Source organism: Erinaceus europaeus, chromosome 10, assembly GCF_950295315.1.
Source record: "Erinaceus europaeus chromosome 10, mEriEur2.1, whole genome shotgun sequence".
Classification (NCBI taxonomy): Eukaryota; Metazoa; Chordata; class Mammalia; order Eulipotyphla; family Erinaceidae; genus Erinaceus; species Erinaceus europaeus.
Genome location: NC_080171.1, coordinates 67,548,847 through 67,568,556, shown reverse-complemented (window position 1 = coordinate 67,568,556; position 19,710 = coordinate 67,548,847). Strand labels below are relative to the sequence as shown.

The 19,710-nt window shown below is 41.1% G+C and overlaps 1 protein-coding gene across 2 annotated transcripts in view; it reads right to left on the bottom strand.

Moving 5' to 3' along the window:
• The window catches only part of ACO1 (aconitase 1), a 78,785-nt gene that overhangs the window by 15,678 nt on the left and 43,397 nt on the right, over positions 1–19,710 (bottom strand). For both annotated transcript variants that reach the window (XM_060199682.1, XM_007531242.3), the window contains exons 8-15: positions 19,425–19,596; positions 16,124–16,224; positions 13,233–13,349; positions 11,064–11,223; positions 7,979–8,114; positions 6,812–6,896; positions 4,487–4,643; positions 1,412–1,536 (exon numbers count right to left, since the gene is read on the bottom strand). In XM_060199682.1, the coding sequence (XP_060055665.1) occupies positions 1,412–1,536; positions 4,487–4,643; positions 6,812–6,896; positions 7,979–8,114; positions 11,064–11,223; positions 13,233–13,349; positions 16,124–16,224; positions 19,425–19,596 (1,053 nt within the window). The remainder of the gene's footprint in view (positions 1–1,411; positions 1,537–4,486; positions 4,644–6,811; positions 6,897–7,978; positions 8,115–11,063; positions 11,224–13,232; positions 13,350–16,123; positions 16,225–19,424; positions 19,597–19,710) is intronic.

Sequence of the window (19,710 nt, the reverse complement as noted above, 5' to 3'; positions counted from 1 at the left end):
TCCTGACCCACAAAAAATGTGAGCTAATATTTGCTGTTTTAACCCAATAAATTTTGGAGTGACTTGTTGCACAGTAATACATAACTAATAAATATGTCTGAAAGATACATATTAATCTGAAAGACATATATATATATCTTTCAAAATAAAACTCCAGGTTGTACCAAAGGGGTGATTATTTATTCTCTGAAGTTTTGGGGAATTAAACATTGAAATCACATGGTCATCGGAGAGCAAACAACAGCTACCATACTTTCAAACTGGCTTAGATTCTCTCTAGAGATCTATCAACTCATCCTTTAGAGAAATGCACTTAACCCAATGCTTACCCAAATCTCCAATGCTTTTCTAATAAGTAGCTTGTGGGAGGGCACAGTGTGTACATACGATCTCTACTTGACCTTTTACTCCAGATAATTTGCTCTCTTTATTTTAAATCACCAGTACAAATCAGAAGTTTCTGGGAGTCGGGCGGTAGCAGTGGGTTAAGCGCATGTGGCACAAAGAGCAAGGACGGGTGTAAGGATCTCGGTTCGAGCCCCTGGCTCCCCACCTGCAGGGGAGTTGCTTCACAGGCAATAAAGCAGGTCTGCAGGTGTTTATCTTTCTCTCTCTCCATTTCCAGGTCTTCCTCTCCTCTCTCCATTTTTCTCTGTCCTAACAACAATATCAGTAACAACAACAATAAAAAAACAAGGGCAACAAAAGGGAAAAGTATTAAATCCAGTCTCAAATAACGACAGAGTTTCACACATTTTTCTCCCTATTTGTCAAATGTATGCAAAGTTTTATTTATTTCAGTAGCGTGATAGTTTAATATTTCTACTGGACTTTTTACTACTATTCATCTTTAAATTCTTCTTAAAACACATTTATTTTTATTTGATAGAACAGAGAATCTGAGATGGGGATGGAGAGATTTAGAGAAAGAGAGACACCAGCAGCACTGTTCACCACTTGTGAAGCTCCCCCCCTCTGCAGCTAGGGACTTGGAACAGGAACCTAAGTCCTTGTGCAGGAGTGCTACTGTGAAGCCCCTTTATTGATATTTAATTTTATATTCAATCTACTCCACCACAGAACATAATATAGTGATAGCAGGATCCTCAACCACAGTTCAGGTAGCACCCCAGGGTGTCTGAGGAAATGGGGCAGCTGTACAGAACTTGCCAAGAATGATACAAAAACTGAGGTCTTTTTTCTTGAGTCTGTTGATCACTAGTCCCAAATCTGGAAACATTTGGGATATGTGGGGTTTGTAAAAATGTGAGTCCCAGGAGAAAAATGACTAGAATCATTTTCTGAATTCTCTAATGAAACAAAAGTTACTTTCTATAGTTTGCACTCTCATTAGCCCAAGGTCTGCAGAGATGGCAAGGGTACTTGGGAGTGGGGTGGGCAGGGATCTCACCTCTATTTTCTGATAGACCTCTTTAAACATCCCAGGGATGACATATTGACGCTCCACCGCCTGGATCTCTTCTCTAGTTGGCCAAATATCTCTCAGAAATACTTGTTGCCCCTTTGCATTCACCCCTGGGGAAAAATGTTGACTCATGAGAAAAATTTCACTTAGCACTTCCTTTTAATTATGATACACAATCAAGTCTTAATATTCATAGCAGTTGTTCTATAAAGTCTATGCAAGAACTGAACTCATAAATTCTGAATCACTGGCCCTAGGGATTTGGGGGTTAGATTCCTAACCTTTGATCACAACAATTATTATTAACTGTTAATAATCTTGTTTTGTGTGTTTTTCTGTTTAAAGACACCTTATTATTATTTTTTAATGGGGGATTAATGGTTTACCATAAAGACAGTTAATAGATGGGTAAAAGTCCTCAATTTTCTGCAAGACACTCTTACCCCCAGTCTATGTCTTCCTACACTATTATGCACCAGGACTTGAAAGCAAACCACACACACCCCCAGTCCTTTGCCTTGGTCAATATACCAAACCCAGTCCAAGTTCTGCTTTGTGTTGCCTCTTTCTGTTCTTATTCTCAACTTCAGTCCATAAGTAAGATCACGCTATATTCATCCTTATCTTTCTAGTTTATCTCAACATGATTCCTTCAAGCTCCATCAAAGATGAGGTGATGAAGGTGACTTCAATCATTCTTTTTTTTTTTTAACATTTATTTATTTATCCCGTTTTGTTGCTTTATTGTTGTAGTTATTGTTGTTGTTATTGATGTCGCTGTTGTTGAATAGGACAGAGAGAAATGGAGAGAGGAGGGTAAGACAGGAGGAGAGAAAGACACCTGCAGACCTGCTTCACCGCCTGTGAAGAGACTCCCTTGCAGGTGGGGAGCTGGGGGCTGGAACCGGGATCCTTACGCCAGATCTTGCACTTTGCGCCACCTGCACTTATCCCTCTGTGCTACTGCCCAACTTCTTTTAATCATTCATAGTTAAGTAGTATTCCATTGTGTATATATACACCACAACTTTCTTAGTCACTCATCTGTTGGACACATGGGTTGCTTCCAGGTTTTTTGGCTATTACAAATCGTGCTGCTGTGAGCATAGGTATACACAGATCTCTTTGGATGAGTGTTTGATTCCTTAGGATATATCCCCAGGAGAGGAATTACAGTAGCATAGGGTAAGGGTAGATCCATTTCTAGCCTTGTGAGCATTCTCCAGACTGCTCTCCATAGGGGTTGGATTAATTTTCATTTCCAGCAGCAGGGTAGAAGGGCTCCTTTACTCCTCAACCTCTGCAACTTTTGTTGTTAACTATATTTTCTGATGTATGGGATTCTCACAGGCGTGAAGTGGTATCTCACTGTTACTTTATTTGCATTTATCTAACAACCAGTGACTTGGAGCATTTTTTCCCTATTAAAGATACCTTACTATGTATTGTTGATGCAACTACATTGAACTCATGGCTAAAAAATGTATGACACTTCTGGAGTGAAGCACCTAAGACCAAGCACATCAGAAATTCCTTGGGCTTAAGAGCACTACCTAATACTTCAGCACTATACTAGGAGGCCTATTGTTAACAGTGAAATCAACAACAAAAAGTACATAAGAGCTGGGGAGATAGCAAATGGTTATGCAAAAGACCTTCATGCTTGAGGCTCCCAAGTTCACTCTCTAGCACCACCATTGTTTTGGCTAAAGACAACAGTAATTATTATAATAAAAACAGTGAAAAACAAAATAATGTCTATCATTATGTTAAAGCAGAGCTGGAAAGAGGTGCTGGAGAAGTTGCTCCTGGAAGATCTTTATTGCTTTTTGCATTTACTTCTCTTTGGCTATCTCTTACACTTGAGTAATTTATATTGATTTATCTTTGTTGTTATTGTAATTGGGCTTTATTACTGCAGTAATATTTACATCAATGACCTTCCAGAAACTTCTTCAAGGAAGTTCATCTATGCCGATGACATCTGCTGTGCAACTCAGGCATCCAAGTTTGACATCCTCGAGGAAACACTCACGAAAGACATGTCTCTGATATCTGATTACTGTAAAAAATGGCGACTAATCCCTCCACTGCAAAAACGGTATCATCTGTTTTCCATCTACACCATGCCTCGGCCTCGCATGAGCTTAATGTGCAGCTTGGCGATACGAGAATCCGGCATAAAGCCCAACCAGTCTATCTTGGCGTTACTCTCGATCGCACCCTGTCATTTCACGAACATCTCATAAAAACTGCAGCAAAGGTGGGCGCGAGGAATAACATCATTGCAAGACTGGCCAGCTCCTCATGGGGCGCGAGCGCTTCCACACTACGATCATCATCTCTGGCATTATGCTATTCCACTGCAGAATACTGTGCCCCAGTATGGTTCCATAGCCCCCATGTCTACTTGGTCGATTCCAAATTATATTCCTCCATGAGGATAATTTCTGGAACCATCCATTCCACCCCGGTTCCATGGCTGCCAGTTCTCAGCAACATCACCCCGCCAGATATTCATCGGGATGCGGCATCATCTAAGTTCATTTCCCATGTCTATGCTCGACTGGACCTGCCAATATACGCGGATATCTTCGCCCACCCTGTCCAACGCTTGACGTCTCGTCATCCAATCTGGTCCCCTACGCCTACACTGAACTTCTCTGTTCCAGACTCTTGGAAACAGAGTTGGCAGTCAGCTGAGGTAAAGAACAAACACCTCATCACAGACCCCTGCAAGCGTCAACCCGGCTTTGACCTAGCACGTTATGATTGGGCCCTCCTCAATCGCTATCGAACAGGCCATGGCCGGTGTGCTGCTATGTCCATCGCTGGGGAGCCAGAGACGACCCTAACTGCCCCTGCGGCTACAGACAGACTATGACCCACACAGTCAACGACTGCCACCTCTCCAGATTCAAAGGAGGTCTCGAAACTTTACATCAGGCTCAACCTGACGCTGTTGACTGGCTATGGAAGAAGGACAAACGCTAGAAGAACTGCAGGCCAACTTTTTAATTCATTGGGAAAAATTTAAAATCACACAAATAAAAATCTTACCCAGTGGCTCTTTCTCAAAGTCAATCCTGATGGTTCCAGCAATTGCATATGCTATTACTAAGGGAGGGGAGGCTAAGTAGTTCGCCCGAGTATTAGGGTGAACTCGACCTTCAAAATTCCTGTTCCCAGATAGTACTCCAACAGCTACAAGGTCTCCCTGTGGAGAGAAGAAAAAAATCAGGCCACAATGAGAAGAAACTCTGTAGGTTTCTCAACCTAGAGTATCTACTAATGTTTTCCTTTACCTGAATGCAGTTCTTCTTATCTGAAAACCTTACCCATCAATGGAAAGCAAAGCCAGGAAAAAAAAGCAAAGGCCAAAGAAAACTATGGACCTATCTGCAGAACTCAGGCCTGCAAATGGTCAGAGGGTGGGGATGAGGGATATAGTATGGGGAGATGTGGTCCTTGGTGGAGAGATACTGGTTATTTCTATGAGTGGTGGTGGAAAGGTAATATATTTTGAGGAGGTGAAAAGTGTACTTCAAAGCACTTTTTTTTTTTTACTGTTCTTTTTGATGTTGTCGTTGATAGGACAGAGAGAAATGGAGAGAGGAGGGGAAGACAGAGGGGGAGAGAAAGATAGATACCTGCAGAACTGCTTCACTGCTTGTGAAGCGACTCCCTTGCAGGTGGGGAGCCAGAGGCTCTAACCGGGATCCTTATGACTTTCTTTGCGCTTTGCGCCACGTGCGCTTAATCTGCTGTGCTACCACCCAACTCCCTTCAAAGCGCTTCTTATAAGATTGTAAGAAGCATCCAATAGCACAGCTATATACAAGATACTGGATACTGTACAGCAAACCATAACAAAGGGACTTTTCAAAGTTAACCCAATTAACAAATAATGTGATGATAATATTAACTATCGATTGTCTTTTTGAACCCTAAGACAGCAGGAACCTCACATCTCCACTATAGAGCCCCTACTTCCCCCAGTCCTGGAACCCTTGGATAGGGCCCACTTTCCCATATGCATCTCCCAATCCAAACCAAATAATATTGCATCCGCCGATCACAACCTAAGCAACGCAACGACTGCCACCTCAACATGCTTCACCTCAGACTGTATCCAGAGACTTCACGTGTGGAATGACAACCCTTCAGCTTCATTACTCGGGTGAGACCTTTCCTTTAATAGTACACTCTAATTTCATCTCAGGTGGTTCACTTTCTAACAAAGTCCCATAACCTAGATATACATCAGTTTCTGTGAGAGCGAGCTTATGTGCACACGTATCCATAAACTACTGCAAAATATATACCTGAAAGCAGAAGTACACTAGAGTTTGCAGTGAGTACCTCCCTAACACTTCCTCTCCACTATTCCAAGCTTGGGATCCATGATTGCTCAACAAATTGTTTGGCTTCATATGTTAACTCTCTTTTCAATCACCAGGTTCCAGATGCCACCAGGATGCTGGCCAAGCTTCCCTGGATTGAAGACCCCACCAATGTGTCCTGGAGCTCAGCTTCCCCAGAGACACACCTTACTAGGGAAAGAGAGAGGCAGACTGGGAGTATGGACCGACCAGTCAACGCCCATGTTCAGCGGGGAAGCAATTACAGAAGCCAGACCTTCTACTTTCTGCAACCCTCAACGACCCTGGGTCCATGCTCCCAGAGGGCTAGAGAATGGGAAAGCTATCATGGGAGGGGGTGGGTTATGGGGATTGGGTGGTGGGAATTGTGTGGAGTTGTACCCCTCCTACCTTATGTTTTTGTTCATTAATCCTTTCTTAAATAAAAAATTTAAAAAAAAAAAGATTGTAAAACAAGGTTACCCCAAAGAACAAATGCATATATATTGCCTCTCCTCTGCCAGGGCTTTCAAGAACAGGGTAGAAAAGGGCAAAAGTTGAAAGCTGAAGGAAGACTTAAATGTAAGGCAGATGAAAGAGTATTTTTTAAACACAAAGAATTTATGGGACAAAAAAAAAAAAATCAAAAAACCCATAAAATTTACTTACAGATTTATTTGTGTGAAAACTTGTGTGACTTTAAATGAGTTTTACTAGGAACAAGCAATCCTGGAACCGTTTGTAGTTAAAACCAGCATTCATCAAGCAATTACTTTTGTACCACACCTATGCCCTGTAAATTCATTATAATCATACGTTCCTAACTCTGTGGAATAGGTTCTACTATTTCTAATTTACAGTTGTGGAAACTGAGACAAGAAGAAGTTAATTAACTTGCTCAAGGGTATCTAGCTATTCTGCTTAACTCATCTCCAAAGTCTACACTCTACCATATTCCTTGCTTCCCTGGGCCCTCTTGACAAGAACAACAGTTCTAAAGATCCCCATGTCCCTCTGTAATTACCTGTGTGATGGCTGCTACCACAGGTTCAGGTAAGGGCCCACTATTGCCAATGCAGGTCATGCAGCCATAGCCCACCACGTCAAACCTAAAAAGACCAAAAGAAAACACACGCCAGAGTAAAAACTCTCAAGCAAGTCCATCTACTGGTAACAGTTCTTAGAAATGGCTAACTTAAAGAGAAAAGCAGCGTATGAAATAAGTGGAGTTCAGTGCTATTTCTATGAAGTTTTCATTCTTGGGAGAATTTTCATTTATTATTTACTATAGATCATTCAATTAGACTCCCTTTTATAATTTACTTTTATGAATATTTTTTGTAATGTAAAAGATGAAAACAGATATACTATTATTCTCTACTCAACACTTTTATAATTCTGAGAACTTTTTTGACTTTCATGAAGAAAAAAAAATCTGACATACAAATTAGAAAACTCTCATTTGGCAACAAATAGCTAATTTAGTTCAAGGAATTAGTAATTAAAATACTTTTTATTAAGTAATATTTAATTCATTAAATATCTATTTAATTATTTGATTTTTTATTTAAATATTTAATAAATTTTATTAAATAATACTTAATAAAATACCTTTATTATTCTCTTCTTCAAATGTTTATTTTATAGGACAGAAAAACAGAGGGGGGCAATACAGAGGGAGAGAGAGACACCTTTAGCACTACTTTATCACTCATGAAGCTTCCCCCTGCAAGTGGGAGCTGGGGGCTTGAACCAGGTTCCTTATGCATGGTAATGTATGTGTTCAACAGGGTCATTGCCCAGTCCCCAATAGTTATTCTCATACCCAAAGGAACGTCCAGTTACAGAGTCAATGCTGGCCTCCAGTCTATCTTTGCACACCTAATGAAAGTGTGTCATCCCCAGTCATCCCCTCTCCTTGATGGTGCAGCATCACACCAGCCTAGACAGACCCCTAGGCTGTTCTGCCCTTCAAGGGCACCCTTTTATATGGGATAACCAGCACAACAACAGAGGAGGGCCCCACTCTGTAGGAACACAAGGGTTTAAAATCTGTTCACTACCTGACCAAAAAAAAAAAAAAATTGCACAATTAGATACCATCAGATAAACTTCCATCTGCTTCAAGGTGAAGACATATGTAGAATAACATCCAACAAAAGCAATGATAGTAAAGAAAATTCTTCCTCACCCCAGCTGAGATAGGTAAGGCATGACTCCACTTTCTCGCAAGTAGTAGGTTACCACACCACTCCCAGGAGACAGGCTGGTTTTGATGTAGGGCTTCACGTTCAGGCCGGCATCCACAGCTTTCTTTGCTAACAAGCCTGTGAAGTGGCAAGCACAGACAACGTGGGGATTGTGACACCTGTTCTCAGTGCCGAGGCAACTCATTAAGACTATGTAGTCTTCATTTCCTGTCGCCACCCCTGTTCACAGTGGCACTGTCTACAACTTCTGCTGCCTAAAAGAAACCAAAAGTTCACTGGCCCAAAGTTGTGTATATAGCAATCTCAAAATGAGTTGTGGAAATGAAGAAAGAGATGCACTTAAAAAAAAAAGTTTTCTTTAACAGAGTTAGGGCTTTATGCATATGCAATTTCACTGTTCCCAGGCTGACTATTTTATCCAGAGAGAGGAAGACAGCACAGTATTGGAGTTACCCCCGGAGCGGTGGCATTCCTATGTGGTGCTAGGGTTCAAAACCTGGGTTGTAGGGGCTGGGCGGTAGTGCAGCGGGTTAAGTACACATAGCTCGGAGTGCAAGGACTGGTGTAAGGATCCCAGTTCAAGCCCTGGTTCCCTACCTACAGGCGGGGGGGGTGGCTTCACAAATGGTGAAGTGGGTCTGCAAGTGTCTATCTTTCTCTCCCCCAACAAGGGCAACAAAAGGGGAAAAAAATAGCCTCCAGGAGCAGTGGATTCATAGTGGAGGTACTGAGCCCCAGCAATAGCTCTGGAAGCAAACAACAACAAAAAAACAACAACCAGCAACACAAATCTGGGTTATGCATGGCAAGGCATGCCCCCTACCTAGTGAGCTATCTTAAACCTGTTTGCTTTTTTTTTCCCTTGGAGGGAGAGTAATCTTTTCATTTGGATGAAAATTATAATCAGAACGATCCTTAAAATATACAAATCATATACTGACTGGTATGGAATACAGTCAGTCTGGAAATAAAAATCTACTACTCAGCTAGCTCTGAAAGTGGAAGATAAGGTGTTCCTGGGCCACTGAAGTTCTGGCATATTTGCCAAAATCTGTTCATTAGAATATTTGGTGCTGTGTCTTAGACATATCACAGAAGTAGGAAAGATACTAAGAGTGGGGCCCAGCTTTAAAGAAACAAAAAGCTACAGTTAAACTTGGAGACTTAAGGAAACCATGGTTTGCTAGAGACAAGAAAGCTTAGGTGGCAACAAAGAAGGCTTACACAAAGAAAGCTTCCACACACAACTGTTGATACTCTTTGGTCTATAGACCAAACAAACTCTGGGAATGAATAGAAATTTAGAAGACTTAAATAAAGTGATCTTATTAGGGAAACTCTACTTGTAAATATTAACTACTTAACCAGAATTGCATAACATGTGGGTGAGTTTTCTCAACCAGTGCCCGATGTCCTGATCCAGATGCACTCATCAACGCATGTATGCAGATTCAACTCCACTCTACAGAAAAGACCTACTGGATACTTACAGAGAACAGGCTTTTGCTTTTCTGCTAAAGTATGGCAAAAGGTTCTAGATGTCTCTTTTTGTTTGTTTTCACCAACCAGGAACTCACATATAGGATATTTCATTGTTCTCAGCTGACTGTCATTCAAATAAAAGCAGGAGTGAACTCTACTTGGATATTTATAAAAGACTGTAGGCCACACAAAATTTTCAACTTAAAAATTAGCATGTAAGGGAATCGGGCAGTAGCACAGCGGGTTAAGCGCACATGGCGCAAAGCGCAAGGACTGGTGGAAGGATCCTGGTTTGAGCCCCTGGCTCTCCCCACCTGTCTTCCTCTCCTCTCTCCATTCCCCTCTGTCCTATCTAACAACAATGACATCAATAGCAACAACAATAATAACTACAACAACAATAACAAGGGCAACAAAAGGGAAAAAAATAAATATAAAAAATCTTTCCATTAAAATGAAATAAATATTTTTTAAAAATTAGCATGTAATGTTGCTATGAAAGAAGCTCTTAGACTTCGTGAATTATAAGTCTCTACTGCAGTTGCCTTTACAGGGCAAATGATTTCTCTGGCCATGGAGGGCCACTGGGCTGGATGTTTCCCACCTAAGATAGACACACAAAGAGAAGAACATTCTCGACTTCTCGGGCAAGTCCCTTATAGTGGCACTGCTCTAACCTAGGCAGCAAACATAGCTAGACAGGTACCCTATCCAACTAGCTATCTCTTCTACCCTAGGGTTTTAAAAAAAGGTTATTCATTTTATGTAAAAGAGCTTTACATTGTGGTCTGAGAGGTGGCGCAGTGGATAAAGCACTGGATTCTCAAATTTAAGGTCCTGAGTTCGATCCCTGGCAACACATGTACCAGAGTGATCTCTGGTTCTTTCTCTCCTATCTCTCTCATGAATCAATAAATAAATTCTTTTTTTTTTTTTAAAGAGCTTTACAAGACCAAAAGAGAAAGTGAAGCCAGAGCACCATGGCAGTACACATAGTGCAGGGAATCCAACTGGGAACCTCAGGCATACAAGTCCTGCACTCTACCTGAGATGCAAGATTCTAGTTTTTTTTTTTTAATATTTATTTACTCCCTTTTGTTGCCCTTTTTGTTTTATTGTTGTAGTTATTCTTATTGTCGTCGTTGTTGGATAGGACAAAGAGAAATGGAGAGAAGAGGGGAAGACAGAGAGGGGGAGAGAAAGATAAGACACCTGCAGACCTGCTTCACGGCTTGTGAAGTGACTCCTCTGCAGGTGGGGAGCTGGGGGCTCAAGCCGGGATCCTTATTCCGGCCCTTGCACTTTGCGCCACCTGCACTTAACCCCCTGCACTACCGCCCAACTCCCTAAGATTCTACTTTTTACCAGAAATTCGTCTTTATTTTTTTCTACTTATTTTCTATATTAATTCTAAAAACCATTATGCTTACTGAAAGTATTTTGCTTTGAAAACTATTTCCTGTGTACATATTTCCAATTCAGTAAGCCTCTACCATTGGAAAGATTCAGGGAGCACCATGCAGAATTTAGTTGTACCCCTGGGTCACCCAACTGACCATGGAGAAAAATTCAATGGATGCTTACCTGCACCTAACATCACTGAAGGATTACTGGTGTTTGTGCAGCTAGTAATAGCAGCAATTACCACAGAACCATGAGCAAGGGTGAACTCGCTATTATTGTAGATAAAAGTCTTATGGTTGCTATGGTGATCTGGAGCAACCTGGAATCCTTTAAATCCTTGCTATAGGAAAAATAAAAATAAATGTAGTTAAAATTTCAAGAAGACATACATTGGTAACTATATTTTAAAGACAGATTCTTTTATTTATTTATTAATAGTGATTTAATAATAGGGAGGCTGGGTGGTGGTTCACCTGCTTAAGTGCAGACAGTATCATGCAGTTAAGCAGCATAAACTGTGTAGGAATCAAACCCACAGTCTCATGAATGCAAATATTTTACTCACTGAGTTTCTACAAAGGTGTGTATGTGTTTCCAATGTGGTTCTAGAAGTCAAGCCAGTGTCTCACATAGCCACACTGGACATGTCTACCTCCCCAGTCCAACATTCATTATTTTGAGAATGAAAGAATCAGTGAGAGAGATGCAGAGACAGAGAGAGAACAAAATACCACTCCTCTATTCATGGAGTTCTTTTTGCTCTCATATGATCCTAGGGTAGAACCCAGACCTATCCCACACAAGGTAGGCACTCTACAGCTGAACCACTTCCTTGGCCCTTATGAAACTTTCTTAAGGGGGCTCGGCGGTGTGCATCCGTTTAGTGCACATAGTACTAAGCATAAGGACCAGCGCAAAGATTTGAGTTCGAGGCCCTGCTCCCCACCTGCAGGGGGGAAGCTTCACAAGTGGCAAAGCAGGTCTGCAGGTGTCTTTCTCTGTCTATCTCCCTCTCCTCTCTTATTTTATCTCTGTCCTAGCCAACAAAATAGAAAAAAATGTACACCAGGAACAGTGGATTCATAGTGCCAGAACCGAGCTGACCCTGGAGGCAAAAATAAATAAATAAATAAACAACGTATCTCATTTCCTGTTTTCAAGCCCATATGCCACCTTTAGTATATGCCTCTTTCCAAAATACATTTTGCTAAAATTTAAAAAATTAAGAAATGCACACTGATAGTCATAATGCTACTGTACATTTCTACAGAATAGTGTGAACATAACTTTAAAAAAGATTTACGCAAAATATATGTATGTGGTCTGGGAGGTGGCACAGTAGATAGTATTAGACTCTTAAGCATGAGGTCCCAAGTCTGATCATCTGATCCCCAGCATGCTATGTCAGAGTGATGCTGATTCTCTATATACATCTGTCTCATAAATAAATCCTTAAAAAGCTTACACTTTGATATTCTTTTAAAACACACACACAAACACACACACACACACACACACACGAAAGAGACAATGACAGCAAGGACAGAGCACTGCTCAAGCATATGGTGGTGCTGGGGGACTTGAACTAGGGTCCTCAGAGGCCCTTATGTCTGCTAGGCTGCTTTCCTGGCTCATCACACATCACTTTTATATGCACTGAGAAACTCAAAGCTTCCCCTGACTTGCTTAATAGCAGTGGTTTGAGACCAAACCTGCCATATTTCCAACATGTGCCTTTAGAGCTGAATATTTGGTATAATTTATCCAAGGATAAATTCATCACACATCTTAATCATTCACATGTAAAGTGTTCATTGAAAATCTACTGTTTGAAACTTTATGATTCTAAAATGCCTATTCTCAATTTATAATCCAGTAGGGAAAAGCCATACATGAAAATAATATAAAGTGCCAACCCTGTAATTTAAAAAATATGGAATATCAGTTTCAGACCAAGTGCCAGGATGATTCAAATGCGAAAGTAGTTTTCTTCTATTAGATGTAAGGTTATGTCATGGGGAGAAAACAGGTTCCAACACACAGAAAGGTAAGTAGAGATGGAACAGTAGAAAAAGCTTGGGCAGTTAGACAATGTGGTGAGAATCATATGGAAAAGTTGTTATGCTTTTAAGATATTTACAGACTGTCACATGCTCTAGGGGAAGTTGGCTCTTAGCTAATGAAGGAGGCATTAAGGCTGTTAAAACAGAAGGAAAACACTCTTAGCACCAAATTTCAGAAAGATTCATCATCAAGTGGAATGAAAAAAAAGTCTGAGCACTAAGAAACCAGAAACTAGGTCTTGGGGCAGGCTAGAAAGATTTCCACCTACCTTTCCTAGGTACTTACTTTAGCTCCAAGGCAGCTCTCAAAGTCCTTTTTCATGTCTGACACAGCAACTTTGTCCTGAGGTCTTTTGGGTCCACTGCAGCAAGGAACTACGGTTTTCAGGTCTAATTCCACAACCTTTCCACACAAAAGAAAATGAACTGTAGAACTGACATTATTCCCACAGAGAAAATAAAACCAGAAAGCCATACCAGAACATTTGATAGAGAAAACACACACACACACACACACACACACCCCTGAAATACCATAATCAAAAATAACAAAAGTGATAGTTACTTTAGTACTTAAAGGATGGATTTTCAAAGACCTGCAAGGAGCACTCAAGCATCATGAGACAGGCAAGAAGTCTTGCCCTGATTAGAATGATCATGGCATCTCCTATTCTGTACTTTCTGCTTGTTCTTTGCAAAGAAGATTGGGCATTCTTTTATTTATTTATTTATTTATTTATTTATTTATTTATTTTTGGCTCCAAGGTTATTGCTGGGGCTACAAATCCACTGTTCCTGGTGGCCCTTTTTTCCTTTTTAATTGTATAGGACAGAGAAAATCTGAGAGGAGAGGGGGAGATAAAGAGGGAAAGAGAAAGAGACACCTGCAGACCTGCCTCACCATTCGTGAAGCATTCCCTCCTGCAGATGGGGAGCCGGGGGCTCGAACCGGGATTCTAGTGTGTGTCCTTGAGCTTAGTACTATGTGCGTTTTCTATGTGCCACTGCCCAAGCCCCTTTCTTTTATTGTTTAGGTTCATCTGAGACAGGCTGTCTACTGAAATAATAGAAAACCACTTTACTTTTTCCAAGATGATTTGGAAAGGATGCTGCCAAATAAGCCACCTGTGCCAGAAAAAGGCCTTAGTTTAACTGACTATTTATTTTTTCTAAGTGTACTGAGATTTTTAGAAAAAAGTCAGATTTCCAGGGATTGGGCAGTGGCACACTTAGTAAAGTGTACATGTCACAATGCTCAAGGATCTAGGTTTAAGTCCCTAGTTCCCACTGGAAAGTTTCACGAATGGTGAAGCAGTGCTGTAGGTATCTCTCTCATCCTTTCTAATACCCCCATCCCTCTCAGTTTCTTTCTGCCATTATCTAAAACATGAATAAATAAATAAAATAAGTAAATAAAGAGTTCTGCAACTACCTTCGCTACTGAGAAAACAATGTACTATTTGTTTTCAGCCTCAAATATGAAAGTGAAATATGATAAATCAGAACAAGTCGATGTGTATACACTTCCATTTCTTTCCTTTTGCTGTGCAGATGTCCCCTCAGGCTAGTGCCAGTTCCCGCGAAAGTTGGGACATTCTTGGAGCGCTTGTTCAGCCATGTTGTCCCCTCAGGCTAGTGCCAGTTCCTGCGAGAGTTAATACGATATTCTCGAAGTGCCCTTCCCAACCAATCCTGTCCCGGCTCATCACTCCCGGTTTTTGCCCTATAAAGCCCTTCTTCCACCCCTCTCTCTTGCCCGCTTTTCTCCTTGGTGAACAGAGGGCTGCTGCACGTGGGAGGCGGCCATTTTTGCTACCTCCACGTGGCCCGAACCACTGCACTTTTACCCAACTCTGAGGTGCCCGAGAATAAAGAATTGTGTTCCCTCTCCGCTCTGGATCTCCTCTCTCTCTCTCTCTCTTTCTCTCCTCCATGGTGCAGCACGACAACTTTTTATAATATATGCTGAGCTTAGTCTTTATATAACTCCAGTCACTGTAGTAAAGTCTTTCTTAAAGACCTCCACAGAGGAGGAAAAGCATACTCAACCTAATTAATGGCCACAGATAGGTGGAGAAGAATGAATATAATTAAGTCATATTATTTTGTCAATGTTTATAATTGCTTATCTTTTTATTACTGTAATTTTTAAAAATTGTTGATTGTGATCACAGGGGCTTCATTGCTCCAGGCCAACTCTTTCAACTAGGAGAGGGAAAGGGAAAGAAATCACAGCATAAAAATCTCCAATGCAGTGGGGGCCAGTCTAGAATTTGGATTGGCAAAACAGATGCACTATGCAACTGAGACAGTTTTCAGTCTTCAAATGCTCTCTGTTGTTTTTTTTTCCCTCCCTCCCTCCCTCCCTTCCTTCCTTCATTCCTTTTCTTTTCTTTCCTTCTCTATGCTATCAGGGTTACTGCTGGAGTTCAGTGCCTGCATTATGAATCCACTGCTCCTGGCAGTCATTATTTTCCTTTTTCTTTCTATTTTTTATTTTTTATTTGACAGGACAGAGATTAATTGCAATGGGAGGGGAGATAGGGTTAGAGAAAGACAGACACCTGCAGACCTGCTTCACCTGCTTCCTGCAGGTGGGGAGCAGAGGCTTGAACTTGGGTCCTTGGCACATGGTGATATGTGTGTTTAACTGGTGTGCCACTGCTACTGCCCGGCCTCCTTATATTTTCCTATAATGACTTAGCAATGGCTGATTTTCTTTTCCCTTCCTTTCTTCATATATATATTAACTGCCACCAGGGTTACCACTGGGGCTTGGTGCTGAAACTATAAATCTATTGCTCCCAAAAACCATTTTTTTAAAAATTTCCTTCTAGTTTATAAGTACCACATGCTAACCAACTGCAACACTGGAGTTTTTCTTTCTAGTTTATTTGATGGGACAGAGAGAAATTAAGAGGGAGGGGATGAGAGAGAGAGAGAGAGAGAGAGAGACACCTGCATTCCTGCTTCACCACTCATGAAGCATCCCCCTGCAGGTGGGGAGCAAAGGCTAAAGCCAGGTCCTTGTGCATGGTAATATGCTCAACCAGGTATGTCACCACCCAGCCCCCAGCTGTGGCTGAGTTTCTACAAATACACCCAAGAAAAGAAAAAAAAAAGCATACATAACCAGAATCACAAACTTGACGAAGAGGAAGCATGACACTCCCATACCTGGGCAAAGTCTGGGTCTTGAGATGGGTCACTGAAATCTCGGAACATTCCCACTGTCTGAAGATACTTCTTAATATACTTTACTTTTTTTTCATCACGACCTAAATGAATGTTATTTTTAGAAGAATATTAACAGATGCCAATATTTCCTTGTTAAATGAAAGTCCCTATCAGCAGTAATATACACAGTAAGCACTTCATGTACACACATTCCAACAGTTCTGCTGATAGTTCAGCATTCAGGCTAATTGACTTATTAGTGGATGGTGCTTTTTTGTTGTTGTTGTTTGTTTGTTTTTGTAAAAGGAAACTCTGACAAAACCTGGATGATGCTTTTTACTAGGTTCAGTCACTGACTTGTTCATACCAGAGACTATTTTTTCTTTTTTTTTCAAGTCTTTTTTTTTTTTTAGATTATTTATTTATCCCCTTTTGTTGCCCTTGTTGTTTTATTGTTATAGTTATTATTGTTGTCATTGTTGGATAGAACAGAGAGAAATAGAGAGAGATGGGGAAGACAGAGGGGGAGAGAAAGATAGATACCTGCAGACCTGCTTCACTGCTTGTGAAGCGACTCCCCTGCAGGTGGGGAGCTCGGGGGGGGGGGGGGGTTCAAACCAGGACCCTTCTGCAGGTCCTTGCGCTTTGCGCCCAATGTGCTTAACCGGCTGTGCTACTGCCTGACTTCTTTTCTTTTCTTTTCTTTTTTTTTTTTTTTAATGTGTGGATCTTGTTAGCTTTATTTTTGTTTGTTTGTTGTTTATTTATTTATAAAAAGGAAACACTGACAAAACCATAGGATAAGAGGGATACAACTCCACACAATTCCCACCAACAGAATTCAGTATCCCATCCCCTCCCTTGATAGCTTTTCTATTCTTTAACCCTCTGGGAGTATGGAACCAAGGTCACTGTGGGATGCAGAAGGTTGAAGTCTGGCTTCTGTAATTGCTCCCCCGCTGAACATGGGTATTGATAGGTTGATCCATACTCCCTGCCTGCCTCTCTCTTTCCCTTAGATTGTTAGAGACTATTTTCTGAAGAAGGTTCTGGTACTACCTTTAAGTATTCCTTCTCTCTTTGATGATGATCCTTAATTAGGAGTAACTGGGACTTAGCTAATTGTCAAAACACTCAACATTCCACACATTATTCTTGTTAGAATAGTAATATTCCCCCAGCTTCCCCCCCCCCCAGTTCTAGAATACTTTCTATATCTAATCATTTTATATCTATTATCTCAATATCAAATCCTTTGTCCTGACCCTATGAGACATTACTATTCTCTATTATCTAAATGAGGAAATGGGGGCTCAAAGAGATAAAGAAACTGTCCCATAGAACCAGGATCTGAACATGAGTTTGATTCCAAAGTTCAAAGTCTGAACTCACAAGGTTGCATCACCAGGAAGATGACCTTCACACTCTGCTGTTTAATTCTTATCTAGACACTGATTATATTAGAACTCATCAAGTATCAATCGACATGCAGTGTACCCATTCCTCTGGCAATTGAAGAAGACAAAGTTTGAGAGCCTGATTCCTGAACTACAATTAGTCTGCATTTGAGATACGTTTTCATTTTTAAACTTGAAAAGGTCATCAGTTTCCAGTGCAGATCTGATAAAAGATGACTAAGTTTCCTTTTTTAAAAAATAAAAAAAAAAATCTTTATTAGGGGAGTCGGGCTGTAGCATAGCGGGTTAAGCGCAGGTGGCGCAAAGCACAAGGACTGGCATAAGGATCCCGGTTCGAACCCCGGCTCCCCACCTGCAGGGGAGTCGCTTCACAGGCGGTGAAGCAGGTCTGCAGGTGTCTATCTTTCTCTCCTCCTCTCTGTCTTCCCCTCCTCTCTCCATTTCTCTCTGTCCTATCCAACAATGACAACAACAATAATAACCACAACAATAAAACAACAAGGGCAACAAAGGGAATAAATAAATAAAATAAATATTTAAAAAATCTTTATTAGATAGAGACAGGCAGAAATGGAGAGGGAAGGGGGTAACAAAGGGAAAGAGAGACAGAGAGAGACACCTACAGCCCTGCTTCACCACTTGTGAAGCTTTCCCTCTGCAGGTGAGGACCAGGGGCTTGAACCTGGGTCCTTGCGCATTGTAGCCATGTGTGCTCAACCCAGTGTGCCACCACCCGGCCCCAAGATGACTAAGTTTCCTTATCATGGCCTGGTGTCATGTGTTTACTAGTACATCTTATGCCATCTTCTCCACCCACATGCATGGAAAAACTTCTCTTACTGTTTCAATCTAATTGATACTACAAATTTGGTACCAGATCACTAAACTGGTACCTCTGGTGCCTCAAAAACTAATCCTAGCTCTGGATATATTTTGGAGATTTCCCTGTTCCTTCTCACTATCCATTCCTTATTTTTCTTTAGATCAATTCCCTCAACTATCCATTCTGTTCTTTTATTTCTACACCCTTTTCACTTCAAATCCTTTGGGGGAGGGTGGTGAGGGGAGTACCAGTGATCCGACTTCAAGGACATTGTATTTAATAAAAACACTAGTTTTTAAACAGATGTCCTCATCATAATTTCATCAAAAGCCAAGATTTGTGAAGAACGAGAATCAGTATTGTGGGGCCAGGTAGTAGAGCACCTGGTTAAATACACACACTACAGTGTACAAGGACCTGGGTTCAAGTGTCAGGTCCCTGCCTGCAGGGGGAAAGCTTCACAAATAGTGAAGCAAGTCTGCAGGTGTCTCTCTCTCTATCTCCCCCTCCTTTTCAATTTCTCTCTGTCTCTACTGAATTAAGTCAGTATTGTTACTAAGTACTGCTACTGAGTTACCATTTTGAAAATTATCTGTATCATGTTAATAACTAGGAGTAGACCAGTACAAATTGCTAGGCTTCCACAATATCTGAGCTCATTCTACTGACCATGCCATATCGATTTCTGTCTTCTTATATCCCAACAACCATTCTGATTTCAGAGAAAGAACAAGTCTATAAATCTGACCTAGAGGGGAAGCAATTACAGAAGCCAGACCTTCTACCTTCTGCAACCCACAATGACCCTGGGTCCATGCTCCCAGAGGGATAGAGAATGGGAAAGGTATCAGGGGAGGGGGTGGGATATGGAGATTGGGTGGTGGGAATTGTGTGGAGTTATACCCCTCCTACCCTATGGTTTTGTTAATTAATCCTTTCTTAAATTAAAAAAAAAAAATCTGACCTAGAGCATTTGAGAACAGAGGCCAGTGTAGCTGTCCCAATTCCCAGCATTTTATGAGATTTTACAAAGGGCTGCTACTTTCTTCACTGCACTTACCTGTCTGTACCAGGTACTTGATACTAACTTCATCAACAGGGAAAAAGGCAGCAGTTGCTCCATACTCTGGACACATGTTGGCAATAGTAGCTCGGTCAGCAATGGACAACTGGGCTACTCCAGGCCCAAAGAACTCAACAAATTTGCCCACGACCCCAACCTGGCGGAGGTGCTAAGTAGAGTAACAGAAAAGTTTGAGCTTTAATATCCAATATCTACAATGAAGAACTTCGAAATTCTTATAAACCAGCATTGTTTATTAATTAGTTTAACATATCTTTGGTTG